Raw genomic sequence first — 21,212 nt, 5'->3', positions numbered from 1 at the left:
CCAGTGGCTCCATCTACGTTCCTCCAAGATGGTTCAACTCGTATCCGCGAGACGAAGATGAGGCTTGGAACAGGTATCATGTGGTAAAAGGGGATATGATGCTACACTTTGCTGGTGTTGGGGATCGGTACCGCATGATGTGCGCTTTCCACGATCGTGTGACCGCTGAACGCGACAGCTGGGAAATCTCGGTTATGGATACACTGCTGCCAGACGAGGTCGCCGAATTTTGGAGAAATGTGAGGATGCAGCGTCAAGTGCAGCTCTGAATGCGCACATGTGGCCGCAATGACCGAGTTCGTTGGGTTAAGTAAGAGCATAAGCATCAACTCTGCCTAGCATTGGGCATGTATTGATCTGGATATTCTTTACTTACCATCGCCATTTACCAAACGCCCACATTAGTGGCGTGAACTCGCATCCTGCGTTAACGTTATGACTCAAATTCGCAAAATGGTATTCCCAATCGCTAGTGGTCCTGTCAATCACAGATTTTCGATTGCATTTCCTATCCGTCGCTTCGATCGACCACGGCTATCTGCGACCTCACTGGGACATTGTGTTCAAGGCCAGGTTTCAGAAAGTCCCGCACTGCCGTGTCCTTACGAAACAGCAGACAATGTGTGCTTCCGCCGTAATGGAACATGCCGATCTCTTCACCCTTCTGCACTCTTTGTCCTTCTCTAACAGAGATCTCGCAGGTGCTGACTTCCGCCATGCCAACGCCGATGAACGCCATCAACCCGATATCGGGGTTATCTGCTTGTATGAAGATGATTGCACGCGTTGCGATGGCTGTGAGGTACCCCTGAGATGTCGTCTCGTTGGACTCATCGATAATACCATTAGCTGCATTTAATGGCTCAGCGAGTCCTTGAAAAAGCGGCTCCGAGAAATAAGTCCCGTTCTTTACGTAGGCTTTGCGCACTTTCCCGCTGACGGGCGCGTGCCAGCGGTGATAGCTCAAGGCGGAAAGAAATGCTTGGTACACAGCTGCCCCGTGGAATCTGTCTGCGAGTGGGTCGTGTGCAAGCATATCGCCAATCGAATAAGGCTGTCCTTTGATCCAGAAACGGTCGCGTAGTTGCGCATCGTATGTCACGTTGTATGGCTTGCTTTCACAAGCGTTGGCGACGATACGGTCGTCTTCCGGGGCTGCCACTGGGCGTATGCCATTCTCGAAGCGGAACCTTCGCGTGAAAAAATCATCCCACGAGGTGTAGCCATGGTATTGCTTCGCGGGATCGCAGTGAAACAGTATTTCGAAGTCAACGGGCTTGTTGCTGAAAGATGCGGCGTTGACGGTGGCGGTCAGGTGCTTCTTGCCAGACCGACCAAACCAGCCTGCATCGTCGTTGCCGAGTGCCTCTTTTGCTGATTGTTGAGAGGTTAAGAACTCACCCCACGCGTTCAGAAGCTGTTTGAAGAAAGCATTAACAGCCGGATCCAAGAAAAAAGCGAAGCCACTGAGGGTCCCCATAGGCCAGTCCAAAGCAGCGTTGATGGGCAATCCCACCACACCGGCCTGGCTGCAAGAATTACTCCAGCGCGGCGCAGTTGTGAGGAAGTGATTTAGGAGCTCGAGCATATGCTTGTAATCCCGCACTTGTTTGTGCTCCGCTGATGGGTCCGCATCATAGGGGTGTTTGTTTGGGATTTGTTCGAACATCGATTGCACCAGTATAAACAATCTCGTGTCATGCTCGATCAGGTACTTGAAGTCTTCCAGCACTGGGTGGAGATCGTTGGGCGTTCTGTCAACATGTTCGATCACGCTTTTCAGCCACTCGCGCTGCATGCGGTGGTCGATGGGCATCCATTCGCCGATACTGCTGAATTTGTCAGTCGCAGTACCAGGAGAGGCATCTGATATAAAGGACGACTTGCTGGTATGCACGATGGCTCTTCGAACCTGTCATCTTCATTATCGAAGTAGGCTTAGGGCTTTCAATGAGTCTGGTAATCTAGTTACACACAGAACAAACAGCAATGAAGCTATAGAAGATCAGCTGTTTGTATATTTTACTGAACCGAAATGTCCATGACCAACTCGAGTCACTGGACACTAGTTTGCGTAGTATGATGCGGTATACCTTATGGCGCATCCGGCCCAGACCCGGCGTGGTGTGTACCTACGCAATGGCCGCTTCAACGACGACGTCATGCCACATCCGCTCACTCATCGCCGAAGCTCGGTAGGTCGGACGAGCGCACACAAAACCGCCAACAAAATAAGGTAGTATTGCTAGTGGACATCAAACGGCCGGAAGAAACGGCACGTGCCGTCAGCACCATGTCAACGTTGAAGCTTAGGCGCTTGAAAACCTCGACTAGGAGAAGCATGCGCACTGAAAAATCCCACCCGAGTATCCCTGCCGATGTCATAGCATGGATGTTGCGTGGACGTTTCGTAATGAGTTCGGTAGCAGGTGATTGCAGCTTTTCCCATGACTCGACAGCCCTTTCAATTCTAGCGAGGCATCTGCCTTAGTTTGGATTAGGCTTTGATGGTGGAGGTCGCCATATCGCCGAGCGAATGCTAGATGACGAATTAGGCGTCAATGTGGCGACAGGGATATAGGTATCCGTCAGAGAGTTCGCAGTAGCGATGTATGGACATTGAGCACAGTGATGACAAGGAGCCGGCCAACAAGGCATTCGACGCAAGATCTGGCGACAGGTACGAGATTTTGGAGCCTTATTGACTGACGTAAGGCTTTTAGCAAGATCTTCCCGGCGCCCATAAAGTTTGCGTGCCAACATATGTCTAAATCGCTATGCCATATGGCTCATCTCAGAGTTCGATAGAGATGCAAGTACGAGAAATGTGCGCCATAGTGTCAAGACTACACCATTCGCCTTGTTCCTGTCTCGCGAACTCGATACATGTCCAGGCTAATGATTCGCGACACCCATGACTGTCGCTCTCGTGATGTTCACTCCTCCGACGGATCATAAGTTCGCCGTCAGCTCACATGGGTCAGCCATGTGTCAAAATAATCCTCGTGGTTTGCTAGGTTCGTGGTGTTGTTCACGTCGTCGGTGAGCGTCCATAATGGTTGATGGAAAATGGAATTGCTGTATGTCGCTGACGGGTCATCACCCGGCGAGGCTGCTGCATGATTCATTGTGGTAGCTGACCGTTCCGCCAAAGCCAAAGCCGACACCACGAGCGTGCTCTCCTTCTCAGGTTGCCATTGGCCTATGCTGTCTGCAAGTAAGCTGGATGGTTTGTCACCAGACAGTATTTCTCCGGCCTCATTTGAGGAACCACAGGCACCGTCGTTGTCGTCCAATAGATCGAATGTTGTTGAGTCGTCCACAGCCTTGAAGTTGGTAACTCGATGGATGTCTTGGAAGCGTGGTACCATTGAATCCGGCTGCTCCACATTCTGCGCTGAAACTACGCCAAGTGCATCCAGAATGTCGTGTGTGGCTGGACAATCCTTGTATCGAGGTAATCGTTCGCCAGTCCAACTACCAATGTCGACCAAGGTCCGATACATCATTTGGAGGCCAGTGACTAGTTGTGTCTGCTGACGTTCAAGCATTTCAACATATCCTCTGGGGTACGGCGTTCGTTTTGCTTTGACTTTGTCTCTGCTCAAGCCATCAGTCATTGAAATGGACACGACTGTTCCAGTTGTAAAGGGTGTACTCACCCGAAAACGCAGAGCGTGTCATTTGTACGGCACCGGTAGCAAGGCTGACCACCGCAGCATTTCGCTTTCTTGATGCGGCATCTGTCGCAGGCCTTAGGAACTCTCGTTGGGGCGGGAGGCTTCTCAGCGTGATCCATGTCAGCCGACTGAGAGGCTGGAGATGGTTCTGTGCTTTCCTGGGTGCCGACACGGCTGCTTGAGAGTTCCTTGATGCGGAAGGGCGCTCCTGAGAGCGAATGCTGAGGGTTGCAGACGTTCCTTGGCCGATAAAGTCAGGCTCGCACAGGTATATAGCAGCATGCGAACGGGAATGCTGGATCAGCTAGACACGGGAACCGAACTGGCAAGGCAGAGGCTGCGATGTGAGGACTGCATCGTACATCGCATTGACTGGCACGAAGCCTGGCAACCAGCGGGACAAGCTTCGACTAGCAGTGCACACGGGAGACGAGTGGGGCCAGCGGCTGCGAACAAAGGTCTGCTGCCCGGGCAGAACAGGGGACCGCCCGTGCGGCGCTTGACGTCGCGGCACGGCAAAGCTAGACTTGGGCCGGCAGAAGGCGCCGAGCAATGTGCAACAACGATAGACATTTATTGTCTCGGATGCCATGTCTCTGCTTGAAAGAAAAAATGTGACGTCGACAGCTGCCCGGCGCCCCGTGCGTTTGACCTCGAACCTGTCTCACTTCCCTCTTGTTCCTCTCCTATACTGTCCCATATCCGCCCGTACAACGCCTACGTTGTCACAGCATGGAGACTCTTTCGAGGCAGCAGACGGCAAAATCCTACGACTATGCCAGCGACCCTTACCGATGGGACAATGTCGATGGTTGGAGGCGTTATCGCGTTCTCCGCCCATTTCGAGGCATCTACTGGGACATCAGACGACGACTTCCGTACTACTGGAGTGACTGGGTTGACGGCCTCAACTACCGCACTATGGTTGCGACCATCCGGATCACTTTTGTCAACCTGCTTCCGGCGCTGGCCTTCCAACTCGATATGCGCCGCAATACTGAGGGTTTCTTCGGAATCAATGAAGCCCTCTTCTCCTCTGCTCTGGCCGCTGTTGTCTTTAGTCTGCTATCTGCCCAGCCATTGACCGTGGTTGGCATCACAGGTCTGATCTCTCTCTTCAATTACACCGTTTACGACATCACTAAGGCTCAGGGCATGGTCGATCAGTATCCTCAGATCATCGCCTGGGTTGCGATCTGGGCTGCTGTCACGCATTGGATCACCGCAATCTTCAATCTCTGCGACTACATGCGGTACATCACCGACTACTCGAGCGAGGCATTCGGCATGTACGTCGGCATCATCTACATGATCAAAGGTGTGGAGGAACTTGTTGCCCAGTTCTACGAAGACGCCGGTCAAATCACCGGGGGATACCTTAGCATCGTCATTGCATTGTGCTACTGGGCCAGTGTCTACGCTCTCGAGAACATCGGCAAAACAAAGATGTTCACCCCGTGGGTACGCAAAGTGCTTGCCGATTTTGCATACCCTATTGCCACTGTCTGGTGGACAGGGTTCTCGCACATTCCTGGTCGGATCACAGAGGCCAACTTGATGCGCATCCCCAGGACCCGCGCCTTCTACCCAGCCGTCGACCGCCCAGGCCCCGGTCCGTGGCTCATCGACTTTTGGAATCTTGAGATTGCTTGGATCTTCATCTCCCTTCCGATGGGCATTCTATTGACTCTATTGTTCTATTACGACCACAACGTCTCCTCTATCACTGCCCAGGCTAAACAGTTTCCATTGACCAAACCCGCTGGATTTCACTGGGACTTCTTCCTTCTTGGATGCACTTGTTTTGCAGCTGGTATCATCGGCGTTCCGTTGCCCAACGGTCTTGTGCCTCAAGCGCCGGTACACACCGACTCATGCACCGTATATGAGGAGGTCGTGATCGATCGTAAAGAAAAAGTTGGCGACTCTGAAGAAAACGTTGTGCCAACCAAAGTGGTTCGTGCCGTCGAAGTCAAGGAGCAACGTGTCTCGCACTTCTTGATGGCACTTGCCTTCTGCGGTCTCATGACCGGGCCACTCCTGGACGTCTTACACACCATGCCACGGGCTCTTTTCGCAGGGGTATTTTTCATGGTGGGATGGGCCTCGATTGAAGGCAATCAGATGACCTCCAATCTGATGTATCTATTCCGTGAACACGTATTCAACCAGCAAGCCGATCCTCGAACACGCCTGTCAAAGCGGCGCATTCTGTGGCATGACTTGACTCGCTGGTTTGGTGTCGCAGCGAGCGTTGCCATATCCCAAACCATTGGTGCAATTGGATTCCCAGTGATCATTATTGCACTCATTCCTTTGCGCTGGATTATACTCACTCGGTTGTTTTCTGTCGAAGAATTATCTACTCTTGACGCACCGACTGCTAATGCCGACATCATCCTTGCGAGTTTTGGCGGACAGCCAGAGAGACCCGAAATCGTCCTGGCAGAAAAGCGGCAGAAAAATTGTAATGCCGGCCAAGAATCTCCCAAATCAATCGCAGGTGGCTTTTCAGGAAGTGGAGATGATCATACGCCGGGTAATACAGCAAGCACTCAGGAGCGTTCCGATGAGCAATTCGGTGACCGTAACCCAGGTCAAGTCATGAGCAAGAGGTCTTTGGTGGCGAGGGGAGGTGGCGTGGCTTCGAATGAAATGTTGGGTCATGAATAATCAGAGAGTTGGGCTACATGTAACGTAATTGTGTTTGATTAGGTGTGTTTATGTTTAGCTATGGTGCAAGCGATGTATGACGGCTTGCAGCTGGCGACGTACCATAAAGTACGCAATCTGATGTTGTGGTAGAAAAGTCAATCATCTGTCAATTATGCAGCCTTAGGGTTATGCCCACCATACATACTATAGAAACAGAGCAAGACTATGGTAATATGGTTCAAGACGTTCACGTGGAAAGCATAAACTTAGCGATAGGGTCTGCATGCCATCTGCCCACATGACCGATCGTTAGCTCAGTTTCGTGACTGCGCAAATCGTTATCCGGGCCGGTTCGGTCCAGCATGTACGAGCTACGTACGTGTGAGATACTTAAACCCATGGAACGTCTTGAGTGTCACCTGAAAATTGTACCACATCTTGTTCTCTCATCGAGAATAGGATCATGGCAGGCTCACCGATATCTTTCAGCTTCGACGGGCGCCACTCCACGGGCAACGCAGCGCCGGTCTTCGATTTACCTGGCTTGGTGTGCGGTACCGTTCACATTGATCGCGACCAAGCATGCCGCTCACACGCCGTTAAGCTCACTTTAACTGGTCAGTGATATGAGTAACTTCATGATCATGTGATCTGTGGATTAACATCAAACAGGAAAGCTGGAAACCAGTGTTACCTACGGCATCTCGGCGACGGGTTTGGTGCTGATGCGCAGCTTAGAACAACTTGTAAGGTCCCCAAAATGCGACCACTGATATGGCTAACGTTGCTACCCAGTTCCTCGAGCTCGTCGATACACACGCTAGCGTGGAAAGGGTCGATATGGCAGGTGACGAGGGGTCACTGGTAATACCCTTTACTTTTCGTGTCCCAACGCCCATGTCTCAAGGCTGCACTGGACTTCTGGGTCATGCCACTTGCTATCCTCCTTCGCTCACTGTTGGCACACGACGGCTTCGAATTAATAGTACCAGCTCACGAGCTCATGGGTCTGTGCGCTACCAAGTCGTGGCACAGCTGTTCCAAGGAGAGCGTGAGATTCTCTGCTACCTTGTCGACATCGGTGTAACCAACGTCTCACTCGAAAATCCACCACCCGTATCGGTCGACGATTTTCCTGGCGAGTACAAATGCAGTAACGGAAAGAGCATCAGGAGCCCGCCGATAATCAAAACCTGGCGGTTCAGCAGACCTTGCTCGGCTCAGTCTCGAATGCGCCTAGCTGTTACGATACGCGAACCAAAGGTCATGAACCTGGGTACTTCTCGACAGCAAGGGAAGGAGCACTATATGAGCCTTGATGCTCTCTTTCATCTACATCAAGCTTCGACGAGTGCCGATGAAGCTTCGAAACAGCCTGACGAAATGCACGTGACAATATCTTGGCTGCTGGAATCCACCACATTTGTATCTGTAGTGCCTTTATACGAACTACCGACTCTGCAGGACGCCATTGCCGACCCTTATATCGCTGCTGCCGCAACGAGTACGCCTTTGCGGACGATCAAATTGGTCCTGCGAGACTGGACGTCGTGCGATGGTGGAGGCGCTGCTCCATGCCCTACCGGCTCGCAATCTGTGCGAAAGCGTAGATTCATCCTCACGACGGCTCCTATTGAGTTTGAGTCTCATTGGCACAGACACGAGCGTCTCTTCCTCCCTCTTACGGAACTCACTGAGGGATCCACAACATTCTCGACACCTTACCTCTCGCGTCGACACACCATTCAGCTCCAACTAGAGGGCTGTAGGCACGGAGCAACAGCAGTGCGTCTCCGTCTTGCAGTGCCGCTACAAATCTTCAAAATTCGTCCTCCAAATGAGCTCACAGAAGCCCATGCATCACCCGCAAGACAATCGCCGTTGGTAGCGAGCCCTGTTTATGTACGTTAGCTGCTAAAACGCCATCCGTGCGTGGTCTGTAGCTTCGCAATTTGTCGGGGGATAAGAACCTTCAACGCTGTAGGTCGTGCGTTTCACCTACAATTTCTTTAACAAGTGTACCGCGATCGAAAAGGGATCGATGTCGTCCTGATAAGAAGCTTTTCAAACAACCAAAATTAGTCTCCCATTACTGAATAGTATTCATATCTATGAATGGGCGGCGCAATTTTGCGAATGTAGTTATGTACCGCTAGTAAGGACTTCACAGCTTCGCAGAATGTGTTGGAAACAGCCAAACACCGGTCCACGTGCTGACTAGAACTTCCATGCAACCAGTAATATTGCTTGTGACTAAGCGAATCGAGGTGCGGCGATAAGTCCAGGTGCGTTCCTCAGAAACGGACAGCTATCGACGTCGCCGATTCTCAACCACCAGATCTTTTCTCAGGTCGCCCCTGTGGGCAGATGGGCGATATGATCAATGAGGTACACATGAGTAGTGCACTGCAGATGATGAACCGATTTCGGCGATAGGAATCACCTAAGAGCTGTCAGTAAACGCGACTCACAAGTTGTGGATTGGGCAGATACCTTCGCCCGTCGTACATAGCATGGAAACCACGAAGACGTTCAGTGGCAGTCTCATCAGCCCATAGGTCCAGCCCCGATGCGAGTCTGTCACTATTCGACTTTTCAGAAGCGCCATACTGGGGAAGTAAAGTCCGATACAGAGCTCATAGACCCAGAACGCAGAGAAGCGGACGAATTCATCGGAACTTAGCACGGTACACAGCAAGCATAGGGCTGATACCGGTAAGCAACCCCGAACGAGCTGTGTCTCGTTTGCCGACGAGCTAGGTGATGTTGTCGAGTACCAACAAAGCCATGTGCCAAGCATCCTACCCTTCAGGCATCAGCACATCTTTCTCCAATCATAAGGTTGACAGTGGCGAGCGGCAGCTGAAAGTGATTCCTGCCTGGCTGACTCGATCTATGTGCACTTACATTGCACACATGAAACTCGCGAATATAATGCCATATGGCGCCTCGCCGGTAGAGGCAGGCCGAGCCCGCTCGATGGATGGGGCCCAAAAAAATACCATTGCGTACATCGAGCCTTCCATAACACAGTTTATGATTGTGATTGATGCCACTCTTCCTGTATGCCTGTTAGCAGCGTGAGTCACAAGTCTCTTGGGTGTTATACCTCGTGATGTTGTCTCGGAAGACAATGTCAGCGGTTCTGGTTGCCGCTCGTTGGTTGTTCGGTCGCCCCCATAGTTCTCGTCCTGCTACTTCGTTAATACAAGAGGTTGATATTGTGTTTGTGTGGCACGCAATGTGCTTACCCAATGAATGGCGATAATTGAAGCCGCGATTGCCAAGCATATAATGCTGCCAACGAATGGCGCCTTTTTGGTTGCAAAGACTAAAGCGAGCGCCTCGCTGACAAACCCAGCGCATATTGCAACTATGGCATTGAGAGAAGCAGCAGAAGTCAGTGTTTGCTTTATTGCCCCCGTGCTGTCCTCTTGCGCTGACGCTCTTGCTACCACCCATGCCTCGAAGACACTATACAACAGCGTCGTGCTTATTCCTCCAAGTACTCGACCAGCAACCAAGAGATTATAGCTGTTGATCATTGTCAAAGCACAAGAGCTGGCGTAGAGAAGGCAATACGCCATGCATGCCTTCTTTCGCCCGAACCGATCTGCCAGGTATCCGATGCCGATGGCGGACAAGGCTCCAGAACCGAATCCAGTCGCAAAAAGCGCTGCCACCCTCGGCTCGGAGAGCCCATAACGATGTTTGTACAGCGCATATATGAACGAGCCCTGCTGTATCATTAGGACCAAAGCTGATGGAGCTGGCTTTTGGCACGACTCACTTGTAACCAGTCAGCCGCCGCAGCCAGACCGTACACAGTAAGGTACTGCCTCGACGTTACTGCCCAATCGTTTGCCGTCGTAGTCGACCAATCAGAATCCGATTCATAACCTTCGCATGCTTGCTGAGGCGACTCATCCGATGCTTTGTGAAGTAGCAAAGGGGAAGGTGTCGCTTTGTGTTTGTGATATGCCAGCCCGGCATTGATGGCAAGAGAACCAGCCAGAGAGATATGATAGAAAGCCATATTGTTCTTTGGCCTCCGTGGTACTACGAAAGAAAGACTCGAGACCTAAAGTACCCTTCCGCCATTCTGCCCGGGCAGTATGGGTCATAGCTCGGTTGGTAACGGCTAGTAAGTGTTAGTGGTCCCACCGATCCGGCTCAGCCCCGCTATGCGATAGTAGGCGGCATAACTCCAAGCTTTCCCGAGTTTCGTGAGCCGCCTATTTGTCTTGGGAACTTTGGGCAGGGTTACGCTTGGCATGCTGGATACGACGCTTCGACTTCCTGGTTACGCGGAAAAGCTGATGTGATAGTCTTTTTTGGCATGCTATGCGTCGTCATACAGCAACCGAAACGTTTCAGGCGCACGACTGACATATGCCACAGCCCCGGTCATACGCGGTGCCCAGCCAAGTCCACGTACGGCATCACGGGTGGACGAAACTCAAGACTTGTTGACTGTTTTTATATAACTCACAAATCACATATCATTATTGGTGGGTTTCCACATGTACTCTTTCGACTCCAGATGTCTCTCGTACGCCCCAATCTCGCCATCGCATTCTTTCTCGCGCTTGCCATCATTGCATTCTTATTCGCTTTGGCGAAGGAATTCGGCCCTCGATCATCAGCGGCCACTCACTCCAGACACCTTCTATACGAGTACAACGAAGAGCACCGGGGCAGTGCAAACCTCGTTCTCGCAGAGAGACTTTGGCGGCAGTCCCTCGGAGACCGATCTCGCATGCTTTCGGACAGCTTCCTCAAAGAGCCTAACAAGCGCATCCAGGATTTTATCTTTCCCTACAACGTCTGGGATCTGTTTCGTCCGACCTTTTACTGCCCCTACGACATGGAGCGTGTGGGTAAGTTAGGAGATGGTGGGAAATGGGTCTGTGGAATGTCGCGACACGAAACCTTGACTCCAGGACCGTCTTCAGAGGCCAACCCGGAGTCCACCATGGTTGTGTACTCGTTCGGTGTCGAGCATGACTCTTCATTCGAGGCTGCTCTTTTGCAACGCTTGAACGTTGAGATATGGGGATTCGACTACTCCGTGGACGGCTGGGCGAAGGAGGTTCCGCCAAGCTCGAGGGTCCATTTCAAGAAAGCGGCCATATCGAAGACGACCGACAGAGAGCAATCACCGCCCCAGCTGGCAGTGTGGGATATCATGGCAGAGAATGGACATGACTTCATCGACGTGATGAAGATGGATATCGAGGGCTCAGAATTTGAAGCGCTGGCTGCTTTAATGGATTCGATTGAGGGCACAGGGGCCAAAACCTTGCCTGTGGGACAACTCCTGATCGAATTGCATCTGATATCGGAAGACGGTGTTCCAAGCACGGTACAGGAGTTGGTAAACTGGTTCGAGAGGCTGGAGCATTTAGGAATGCGGCCAGTCTTCAACGAACATAATTGGATTGGCGATGTGAGCTCCGGCCGTCCTCAGTACATCGAGGTAAGATCATAGCCAATGACTCGACAAGTGTTCATACCACAACCACTAATGCCAACCTATAGTTTACTTTCATCAATATCGAGCACTATGGGTGACTGAGAAGGATGGACACGATGCAAACAATTCTCTAGCCTACTTGGTCGTTTTGAAATGCGAAGTCTTTCAATAAGGCCGCTGGGTATATTAAGGTTGCTCACTTGAAGCGCGACGTATCTCACAAAGACGACAGGCCGCATTCATGTGGCGTGTTGTTTATGCATCGTGATGCGTCGCGAACAGAATTTCGAAAGGCAAATACTAGGGATGCAATATTTCTACTTGTAGCCTCGATCAAATCGTGGAGGCTTGCAGGAAACGTGACGCAATTCCTCGAGCCATATCAATGCACTACTCAGGCATTACTTTGCCCCTTCGCGAGTATCTCTGACGTGCATCAAAGGACGTGTATGGGACCCTCGCCGCCCCGGACGGACGATTGACATATTTCCCAAAAAGAGAGTTGAACGATTAGGTGATCAGGGGTTGACTCCAGTTTTTGCCGCTTGGCAACTCACGTTTAGCGTACCTAAGCTGCCCGGGCAGAATGACTTCGATCAGTGCAATGTTGGAACACACAAGTCAGTCAGACAACATAGCCTCTAATATGATCGACAGGTTTAGCAAAAGCCCATTTGTGGAGACATAGCTGCACCGATAAAGCTGGTATTGTTTGCCATCCTCGCTTTCGTCGACAGTACGATTTGGCATTGTCGTCTGTTTCGCGACTTTTTGTTCAAGGTTGATGACATTCTGGAACATCGACTCAAGACATCCAAGCACAGCGGTGCCCTTGGCATTGATCACGAACGATCCTACTGAACCTTATCTCGGTCTATTAGCGGACCAAGACAATAGAGAGAGTCTGGAACCAAGTCTAGTCGGCCATTCGCCGGTTCGTCTCGATGTGCACGATTTGATAACCGTCTTTATGGTCACGATCGCACGTACACCCTCAGATCCGTTCAGTTCGCAAAGAAGTGCCTCGTGTCGTCTCAGACCCGAAAGGTCCCTTGGCCAAACGATACAGCTTGGCAACGCGTATTTACAGAGATGCTGTCGTTGAGCGAAACCCTTATATAACAAACGTGTTCTATGTGGCCAGCATACTGTTCGATAACTCTCACAGTTTGTGCGTACTACGCACCTCAACCACTGTTGCTTGTTTCACAGTTACGATGGATGTACAGGCGATGCAGTCCTCGGCGCTGAGACAGGGATCAGATATTCACGACTACGAGAAGGGTGACTCCCCGTCCGCCAATGTTCAACCACTGGAGTGAGCTTGAAAACGAATAATTGCCATGACGGCTTTTGGCTGACACATGCAAAGATTTTCCACGGTAGAGACATTCGAGTCGCCTCGGATAGCCCGACCAGTCCTTCGCACCAGGCTCTGCGATGCTATGCACAAGATTCCCATCCAAGCGCGACTAGTACAGCTTTTCCAAGGACTGTTTTCAATCTCTTCGCCGTCAGCTGCCCCGGATCGCAGTGTTTCGCGAGCAACTTGTGGAACAGCTTCCTACGATGGCTTACGCGGCATTGCCTGTCTTGTTGTGTTCAACTTTCACTTTCTGTACCCTCATACCAAAACTATTACGCATGGCTTCGGCGTAGAACTCGACAACCAGGACTGGAGACATCCACATCAGCTCCCGATCCTTTGCCTTATTATCCGAGGGCGAGCGATGGTCACACTCTTCTTCGTGATTTCTGGATATGTTCTTAGCTATGCTTTCTTATCCTCGTCGAGAGCACATACAGACGCAGAACTGGTGAAATGCTTCTCCCGCTTAGCTTCCTTGACAATTCGAAGATGGATGCGACTATACCTTCCTGCTACTTCCAGCATGTTGCTGGTAATGTTTGCCGCCTTTTTCGGAGCTTTCGACGCAGGGCATGAGTTCCAGGAATCCTCTCTTTGGCTTACCGGATGGCGGGAACAGCATCCCCCCCGGTTTTTGAGTTCCGTGAAACAGCTTAGAAACTTTGCGAGTATGTGGTGGGCTTGGTCGACGCCGTTCCAGTGGAGACTGTTCTACAGCGAGTACGATCCTCATACCTGGACAATTCCGGTCGAGTTCAGGGGATCGATGGTTCTATTCGTGGTATTGCTTGCTTCTGCCGGTCTCTCGCAACGATGGCGTTCTGGAACATTCGTCCTGGTCACGATGTACTGTTTCTTATCTGAGAGATGGGATGTTGCTGCTTTCACTGGCGGAGCTCTGGTTGCGGACTCTCATGTTTGGCAAGCGAAAAAGGCCACAAACGAAGCCAGGGAGTCCGACTTGCTTCAGACAAATCTCCCACGACGAGCAACAGTTCTCTCACGATGGACTGCATACGCCTTGGCGACAATGAAGATCATATTTTTCTTAGCCGCGTTGTACCTTTTATCCTTTCCCGACGATGCGCCCGAACGCACCCCCGGTTTCAGCTGGCTTCACCGCGTTACCCTACCCATGTACAAGACCAATTACACGCACCCGTACATGTTCTGGCATGCTCTTTCTGCGCTTTTCATCGTCTGGTCTATTCAACAACTCTACTACGTCAATGCTTTTCTCTGCTTGTCTGTACCACAGTACCTTGGCAAGATCTCGTACGCTCTATATCTGGTCCATGGTCCTTTGTTGCACTCCGCAGGCTTCGCGATGCAGCCAAAGTTATTTGAGACTTTAGATGGTGGGCTAAAAGGTTGGTTCGGAGCGTTGGCGTTGGGGTGGCTTACTATGTTGGTGCTGTCAATTCTTGTGGCGCATTTGTTTTGGAAGATTGTTGATGTGCCACTTGTGAGAGTCGCAAGGTGGTTGGAAAAGAAAGCAAAAAAAAAGTAATCCAGTATAGTTATGGCGTAGATCCCCTACGAATGACGCTGCTCAGCCGATGTTGCGATGCGTCAGTCCTTGCTACGAAGATGGCCCCGCATCCCCCTCATTTCCACAGTCTAGATCAATTTGAGATTTCTCTTCGAAGCTGGATATTTACCATGGACCGATCGCAACAAGTTAGTTTATAGCAGTGATACTCAGCGTATCCATATGGTTTCTTCGAGTTTCATGTATCATGAAAGATCAAGAGGTGTAAGTTTAGAGCTGATTTCTTGTACGAATAGGTGCACGGGCTGCATGCAATTGTAATATCGCTTTGTATATTTTTGCGCAATGTCATCACTGTCTCTCATGTTTCCATAGACAAGGATTGGTTCAAAATGCTGCTTCGCAATCTTTGCTGCCTGGGCAGCATGATACCACGAACGGCCCGCTTTGCGGCTTGGGTTATGCCATCAATCTTTCAAACCCTGCTTTGCTGCCAGGTTCGCACCCAATGACGCTTTTATGTTATACTTGCTCTACACGTATTGTGTAGGGAGGCGGCAGCATTCGTGCTTCCGGGTGATCGTTCGCTTTCGCCAAGAGGATTCCGTTAATAGCGACGATGAATGCCACTGTTCATTGGTGAAGACACAAGTTCCAACGTCATCTTTTGGTGATATCGGTCAAAACCTTTGCGCAACAAATGGATTTGAAGCTGCGTGCTTACCCACTGTTCCAAGACCATAGCACCTCCAAGACGTAGTCAAAGCCAAGTCGTAGTCAAAGCCAAGTCGTAGTCAAAGCCAAGTCGTAGTCAGAGCCAAGAAGGTTGAGCAACTGTAAAGCCGCGATTGTAGCCGCAATCATAGCCAGCGGCCTTCACACGCGATTGTATTGGGAATACATGATTGCATCATACGTCCATCTGATACAATTTAGTCCGCCGACAACTCTTTACACAAATCGCCGAGCCAAAGAAGTGAGAGGAAGAGATGAGCGAGGATGAGCGCTTCCTGGCTTCTGAAGAGGGCAAAAGGCTCTCTAGTAAGGAGCGCCAACGACTCAGGAACAAGGTGTCCGCTCGCGCGTTCCGCTCAAGAAAGAAGGGTGAGTCTCGCTGCGAATCGGGCAAAAATACATTGAATCCTCATATCGAGTAGAATACATTAGCCAGCTCGAAAGTGGTGTCGCTCTCACGACTCAAGATGTCATCAATCTTCGCCGGGAGAACGTTGCATTACTCTCGGAGAATGAGCGCTACCGTGACCTCATCAGAAGTCTCCTTCGCCAACCTACCTTCACGCTTTCCCTGAACAACTACAACGCCGATTGTCATTCGCTCAGCGCAGCTCAACTTGAGCAAAAGGTTATGCACCATTCATCTACCCATGAGTACTCGGTCCAGCCAAAGCAAGACCGGCAAGAACAGCAGGCGTGGCCGCCGCAACAGCAGTGGTGAGGGCGAAATGGAGGTAAGGTGTAGGTAGGGCCAGAGACAAAGTTTATACAAATTAAGGAAAACCCGCCTTAGGTTTAGAAGTCAAAGGTCGTCTTATGAAGTTAATCTTACGATGAATTCGAAGCCTCTGAGCACTTTTTTAAGCATCAATTCCATCCATATCAATAAAACGTGTATTGGGCACGAGGTTGGTTTTCAAAGTCATTGTTGTCCAACGCCAATGCCAAGAGCGTCACCTTTCAATCCCAAGCGGTACAAATCAGCCCTCGTCATGGAACACCACTCTGTGCGGCAGCATGCAGGAAAATCACACTAACAAAACAGATGAATTCCAAAGTTGGGTCTCTGGAGGTGTATAGATTGCCGTAGTATAAGTATTGGTTCTTGCGATTTGCCATCATAACGTGGCCGACCTTTGTTAAGCGACAGCGGCAGCGCCGAAGTCGATCGCCGACGTGAACAAGTATAAGAGCGCATGCGGCCACTCCGGTTCCGACAGAGAGCAAATGGCGCAAAGAGAAGCCAGGCTACAGCTGCATGGCAAGAGCAAGGTAATGAGATTCTCAGTCTCACCACAGTCGAGGAAGAGGATGCCACAGCAACGTTGTTGTGATGTTGTCTATGGGCATACGGAAGTCGTCAGAGCTTGATGTCTCTTATGACCCTTTAGACAGCCAAATATTGCAAGTCGTAGAAGCGGTAGGCGAGCAGAACTCTCTCTATAGAGAAGAACAGCGACCCAAGATTCAGCGCGCTAGTGAGTTGCATAAGGACTAGAAAACGTTCTTTCGTTGTTTGGCTACGATAGGGACAGTAAATCACCGAGGAGCACTTATCTAGCCATTCTTCAATGGCAGCCGAATGCTAGTAGCCCTATCCATCAACGCGTTCGTTCCGAAGACAATGGCCAAGCCTCCTATATACAAGGTCCATATGATGATCCTTCTGGCCCAGAACCAGTAGAAGGCAACGCAACCGAAATCCAAGAGGAAGTAAGAAGTGATCAAGAGGAAATAAATATAGCGTGCGGGCTTGCTAGGGACCGGTCGCAGGAGGATAACGCACGACTGCAATCAGGAAGTGAGGACATACTTGGCCAGAATCGATCACACCTTAGATCTGAGGACCAAGGCGGTCAGTTTGGTCTCCGGGCAAATCATCGACGAAGAAGGCGAGGAGACGTACGGCCGAGAAACTATTTGAACAGCTGTAAGAGGGCCACTAGGGCTGCTCCAAAGAGCGACACGAGGAAATATTACGCGAGCACAGAAGGTGACAGCAACCATCGCCCCACTTGAAATCTAACTTGCACCCTGACACACGATCAATCCGACTCGATTTCTTTCGTGGCCCGCGTACGGACTGCCGCGGCCAAGCCCGAGCCGACTGCCCGTTAATTGAGCCAGTTTACTCGGTTGTGTACTGTTAGGAATCGATCATGAGGATAATGTTCATAACAATGATAATGATTCTCATTTAGGCTATATACGGAGACCGTACGAGCCGTCCCTAAACGCTGCCTAAAACCACAATGAACATTGCCTTGCACTCATAACCCGAGAGATACTTCAAGCACACCTCCCATCATACAAATAGCAACACTAAAAGTATGTTAGGGGCTCGGCCCGTGACAGGATCGGTGGATGAGATGCAAGCCCCCACAATCAGAGCCTTCAGGAATCTGACATTCTCACTCAACGCCCAGACAAAGAGAGAAGAGATGATACAGGTAATGCCCATGCCGGGGCCAAGGAGTACTACCAATAAGCGCCGTCTTAGCCGAAAATATAGAGCGGGCAGCTGCCAGCCGGCGATGAAGACTTGGACGGAAAGAACGAGCCGCGAAAAGCTTGAAATGACCATTTCGAGTCCCTGCTCGTCTCCAATATAGTGACGAGGATTAATGAAGCCAGCGCCGTAAGATACCGCAATGTCTTAGAGCAGAGCCGAAGTAGAATCATATTCATGAGATAACATGTGCGACGGCTGATTCATACGCGCTCTTTCGAAATGTAGAGCCTTTCCATCACTATGTATGAGAGAAGCCCAAGGATGGTTGCGAATATCTTTACAACGCTGCGGACGATATGGAAGTCCTCTGGGTAGACGCTGGGCACAAAGATAAAAGGACGCCGAAGGCCGTGCTCGTGATTGTAATGCAAATCAGTGAGAACAGTCTGTGCGACTCTGGTGTCCAATAATGTACGTATGTATGTGCGATTACCAGCAAAACAGCCGCCCTTGAAATTTGCAAGAGGAGAGAGAGACGATAAAAAGCCGTTACCGCGAGGCGAAGCTTTCATGCTCGAATGCATCGCTGAGAGCAAGGAGACTTTCTGGAATACGAAAACACGAACCAGCCGGCCGGTAGCGAATCTACTTGTGCGAAGGCGTAGCGGTAGTTGCAGGGAAGGCAGTCGGCTTGGCCAGAGTCTGCCACTTAGGCGAGGTCGTTGTGTCGTCGCGGCGGAGGGGATTGTCCAAGCCCAGCTCGTCAAGTAGGTCGACTGTTGGCAATGCCTCAAAACCGGGGAGGGCCTCGCTGGTGACGGAAGAGCTGAAGCCCTCACCTGCGCTGGAGGGCGCGACGGATTCAGATTGGGTGACGGAGGTCGTGGATGGGTTCCTATTGTCGCCATTCTCGGCGTACCAGCTGGCTTGGGCTGCCTTGATGCTAGATGCGGGTTGGTAGGCGTTGAGCTCGCCAAGGGAGCGGACGAGAGAGTGCTTCGCGTCGTAGTCGTAGGCATCAGCGCTGAAGTCGACAGCGGAGTACTTTTTGCCCTCAGGATCATCGAAGCCCTGGGTAGACTCGAAGTTATAGCCCAGCTCTTCGAGGCGGGTGACGTTGAAAGCGGCCATCATCTCATGGTCCTCGTGGACAAGGTTGTGGCAGTGAAACATGTAAAGACCGTTCCAAGGGCCGTAGTAGGCGAGAACGTGAACGACTTCACCTGGCTGGAGGAAAACGGTATCTTTAAGACCAGCTGTTTCGTAAGGCAAAAGACCGCGGGGACCACCGGAGCGGCTGACGATCTGCATGTTGACCAAGTGAATGTGAACAGGGTGAACGCCGGGGCCGCCAGTGTGGCGGAGCTCCCACAGCTCGATAGCGCCTTGAGGTGGCTTTGCGAGAACACGGGCATTAGGGTCACTGAAAGCAACACCGTTGATAGTCCAGGTGGCGTCGCCGCCCATTTGAAAGTTGAAAGCCTGGTCAACTTTAGTGCTATTTTGTTTCCTGGGCAATTCGAGATTGGCGTTCAGGGTGTCGGGAACGGCACTGTTGTTGCTGTCGTCGCTGACTTCGTGGCCGACAACAAAGCGCATCACCTTGTCGGTATTTTCGAAGTCCTCAATCGCAGGATTCTGGAGCTTGTTGGCGAAGGTGAGGTTCCGGCCCTTGACTCCAGAAAAATCAACGACGCTGTCGTAACGCTCGCCCATGGCCATAGTCAGGTCGTTGGTCGCTACTGGGTGGCCGAAAAGGCCTGAGTCAGAACCAATGACCTGAAACTCGAGCCAGTTGGCGTCCTCGTCGACGATGTATAAGTCATACGGGCGGCTGACAGACATATCATACAGTCTGAAACGGTATTTGCGGGGCTCGACTTCTAGGTAAGGCCAAGGTTGTTGCTCGTTGACCTGGATGAACTCGCCGACGAAATTGAGGTCAATATCCTCGATTGAGACAAGCTGGCCATTGTCCTGGTAGGTCTTGTCCGAAAGGCAGAGAGGAATATCGTATTTGCCGCTGGGCAGACCTAGGGAATCCTCAGCTGGGTCATAGATGATATACACACCAGACTGGCCTTCGTATGCATCAACGGCAGTGTGGCGTTCAGCGTGGTCGTGATACCAGATCGTGCGTGAGCCTTCGTTGTTGGGGTAGTAATAGTCCTTGTATTGGCCGATCTCGAGCTCGTCCGCTGCCCATCCGTCCCAGACGGCGTGCGAACTCATACCATGAAGATGCATTGCAGCAGTGCGGTTTCCGTGGTTCAAGACTCTCACAACGGTCTCACGGCCATTCTCGACTCTGAAAGTCGGGCCAGGCGCGGTTCCATTGTATCTGTGAGCCATTAGCATGGGTCGTTAAGACATCTTTGCATTTCACCCACCCAACAAGAGAGGTGAGACCATGGCCTGGGAAGAGGGCAATGTCGAAGCTCTCGATAGTCATCTCGTAGTAGTCAATAGGAACACCATTGACCACCTCGGTGAATTGAGGCATGGCAGTCTCTGCGATCGGGAGTGGATTGGCGAACAGGTAAGGGTAGTCAGGGCTGCCAGCAGTTCTTCCCTCTCCCTTCCACTTTGGACGACCAGGAACATGGGTGCGATTGAGAATTGGGCCCACAGCAGGGAGCATGTTGTGCAGACGTTTATTGCTGAGGTTGTCCGATATCTTGCTAGTGGAGCCGGTCAAGCTGTTCAGCAGGCCCCGACCCTCAAGAGCCTGACCCTCAATGATTATTGTTGTGAATATGCCTCAACTGTATGCGGAGAGTTGTCGTTGCCTTGGGAAGGATTGCTGCCGCCTGATCTTGGGCACTGCTGCCTGATCAGCGCTATCTATATAGATGACAGTCTTTACCTTTGCAGAAAGAATAACAACGCAGTCATCGTCAATGCGCATCTTTGCTCGTATCACAACAATTATCGCCAAAGCGAGCGACACAAGCATGCTGTAGTAACGCATGGTGGATGTGCTGCACTAGTGCTGTGCCAACGATCGATGGAAAGAAAGAACAAAGTGTGGATAACGTCAAAGGGCCTGATGAGAGAAAGCATGAGTAGATAGAACGGACGAGGCAGTCGTATAAGAATTAATGTGCTTAACAATACGTATCCACCATTCAGGCAGCCCTTGTTTGGCCTGGCCCATTCCCGATTCCACTCGATCCTAGTTGGATCCAAAAGTATTAGCCGCCACTGTTCCCAAGAAGCCGCAGTAGACTCAGTGAACTTATTGGTTCGGTCAATCTGGTTTTTGCGGTTCAGTTGGTAGGTTTTCGTAGGTTACGGTTCGGCCTTGGTCATGTATCTGGTTGGTTCGGTTCAAAGTCTTCGGTTTCCATTGG

The 21,212-nt window shown here is 51.1% G+C and overlaps 7 protein-coding genes across 7 annotated transcripts; 4 read left to right on the top strand and 3 right to left on the bottom strand.

Annotated features, from left to right (window-relative positions):
* Positions 1-508: 508 nt before the first annotated feature.
* WHR41_09190 (uncharacterized protein) lies at positions 509-1,925 on the bottom strand (the record flags this gene model as incomplete). The annotated part of the gene is made up of 2 exons (XM_069377794.1): positions 509-1,829; positions 1,888-1,925. The coding sequence occupies 2 exons, from the start codon at positions 1,923-1,925 to the stop codon at positions 509-511; spliced, it is 1,359 nt and encodes a 452-aa protein (XP_069225308.1).
* Positions 1,926-2,391: 466 nt separating this feature from the next.
* On the bottom strand, positions 2,392-4,016 carry WHR41_09189 (uncharacterized protein). Its single transcript, XM_069377793.1, has 2 exons — positions 3,663-4,016; positions 2,392-3,600 (listed from the first exon to the last, which is right to left on the bottom strand). Exons 1-2 carry the CDS (start codon positions 3,797-3,799, stop codon positions 2,967-2,969), a joined length of 771 nt encoding a protein of 256 aa, XP_069225304.1. The 5' UTR covers positions 3,800-4,016; the 3' UTR covers positions 2,392-2,966.
* A 396-nt stretch (positions 4,017-4,412) lies between these two features.
* On the top strand, positions 4,413-6,353 carry WHR41_09188 (uncharacterized protein; the record flags this gene model as incomplete). The annotated part of the gene is made up of 1 exon (XM_069377792.1): positions 4,413-6,353. One exon carries the CDS (start codon positions 4,413-4,415, stop codon positions 6,351-6,353), a length of 1,941 nt encoding a protein of 646 aa, XP_069225303.1.
* Positions 6,354-6,768: 415 nt separating this feature from the next.
* WHR41_09187 (uncharacterized protein) lies at positions 6,769-8,451 on the top strand. Its single transcript, XM_069377791.1, has 3 exons — positions 6,769-6,952; positions 7,008-7,081; positions 7,131-8,451. The coding sequence occupies exons 1-3, from the start codon at positions 6,799-6,801 to the stop codon at positions 8,244-8,246; spliced, it is 1,344 nt and encodes a 447-aa protein (XP_069225302.1). The 5' UTR covers positions 6,769-6,798; the 3' UTR covers positions 8,247-8,451.
* Positions 8,452-10,878: 2,427 nt separating this feature from the next.
* On the top strand, positions 10,879-11,983 carry WHR41_09186 (uncharacterized protein; the record flags this gene model as incomplete). Its single annotated transcript, XM_069377790.1, has 2 exons — positions 10,879-11,814; positions 11,877-11,983. The coding sequence occupies 2 exons, from the start codon at positions 10,879-10,881 to the stop codon at positions 11,907-11,909; spliced, it is 969 nt and encodes a 322-aa protein (XP_069225301.1). The 3' UTR covers positions 11,910-11,983.
* Positions 11,984-15,545: 3,562 nt separating this feature from the next.
* WHR41_09185 (uncharacterized protein) lies at positions 15,546-16,278 on the top strand. The gene is made up of 2 exons (XM_069377789.1): positions 15,546-15,776; positions 15,830-16,278. The coding sequence occupies exons 1-2, from the start codon at positions 15,662-15,664 to the stop codon at positions 16,126-16,128; spliced, it is 414 nt and encodes a 137-aa protein (XP_069225300.1). The 5' UTR covers positions 15,546-15,661; the 3' UTR covers positions 16,129-16,278.
* Positions 16,279-18,415: 2,137 nt separating this feature from the next.
* Positions 18,416-20,393, bottom strand: WHR41_09184 (uncharacterized protein). The gene is made up of 2 exons (XM_069377788.1): positions 20,250-20,393; positions 18,416-20,200 (listed from the first exon to the last, which is right to left on the bottom strand). Exons 1-2 carry the CDS (start codon positions 20,360-20,362, stop codon positions 18,505-18,507), a joined length of 1,809 nt encoding a protein of 602 aa, XP_069225299.1. The 5' UTR covers positions 20,363-20,393; the 3' UTR covers positions 18,416-18,504.
* Positions 20,394-21,212: the final 819 nt, after the last annotated feature.

This window comes from Cladosporium halotolerans, assembly GCF_011745625.1.
Source record: "Cladosporium halotolerans strain TM138-S3 chromosome Unknown Sca60, whole genome shotgun sequence".
Classification (NCBI taxonomy): domain Eukaryota; kingdom Fungi; phylum Ascomycota; class Dothideomycetes; order Cladosporiales; family Cladosporiaceae; genus Cladosporium; species Cladosporium halotolerans.
This window is presented reverse-complemented; position numbering and strand designations above follow the sequence as displayed.

Bases quoted from the DNA above. Each gene is read 5' to 3' on its own strand.
- WHR41_09189 (XM_069377793.1), bottom strand. From the start codon at position 3,799: ATGGATCACGCTGAGAAGCCTCCCGCCCCAACGAGAGTTCCTAAGGCC. The intron at 3,601-3,662 runs GTGAGTACACCC...TGGCTTGAGCAG, and splicing joins GACACGCTCTGCGTTTTCGG to AGACAAAGTCAAAGCAAAAC.
- WHR41_09187 (XM_069377791.1), top strand. From the start codon at position 6,799: ATGGCAGGCTCACCGATATCTTTCAGCTTCGACGGGCGCCACTCCACG. The intron at 6,953-7,007 runs GTCAGTGATATG...AACATCAAACAG, and splicing joins CGTTAAGCTCACTTTAACTG to GAAAGCTGGAAACCAGTGTT. The intron at 7,082-7,130 runs GTAAGGTCCCCA...GTTGCTACCCAG, and splicing joins TGCGCAGCTTAGAACAACTT to TTCCTCGAGCTCGTCGATAC.
- WHR41_09185 (XM_069377789.1), top strand. From the start codon at position 15,662: ATGAGCGAGGATGAGCGCTTCCTGGCTTCTGAAGAGGGCAAAAGGCTC. The intron at 15,777-15,829 runs GTGAGTCTCGCT...CATATCGAGTAG, and splicing joins GTTCCGCTCAAGAAAGAAGG to AATACATTAGCCAGCTCGAA.
- WHR41_09184 (XM_069377788.1), bottom strand. From the start codon at position 20,362: ATGCCTCAATTCACCGAGGTGGTCAATGGTGTTCCTATTGACTACTAC. The intron at 20,201-20,249 runs GTGGGTGAAATG...AATGGCTCACAG, and splicing joins GGTCTCACCTCTCTTGTTGG to ATACAATGGAACCGCGCCTG.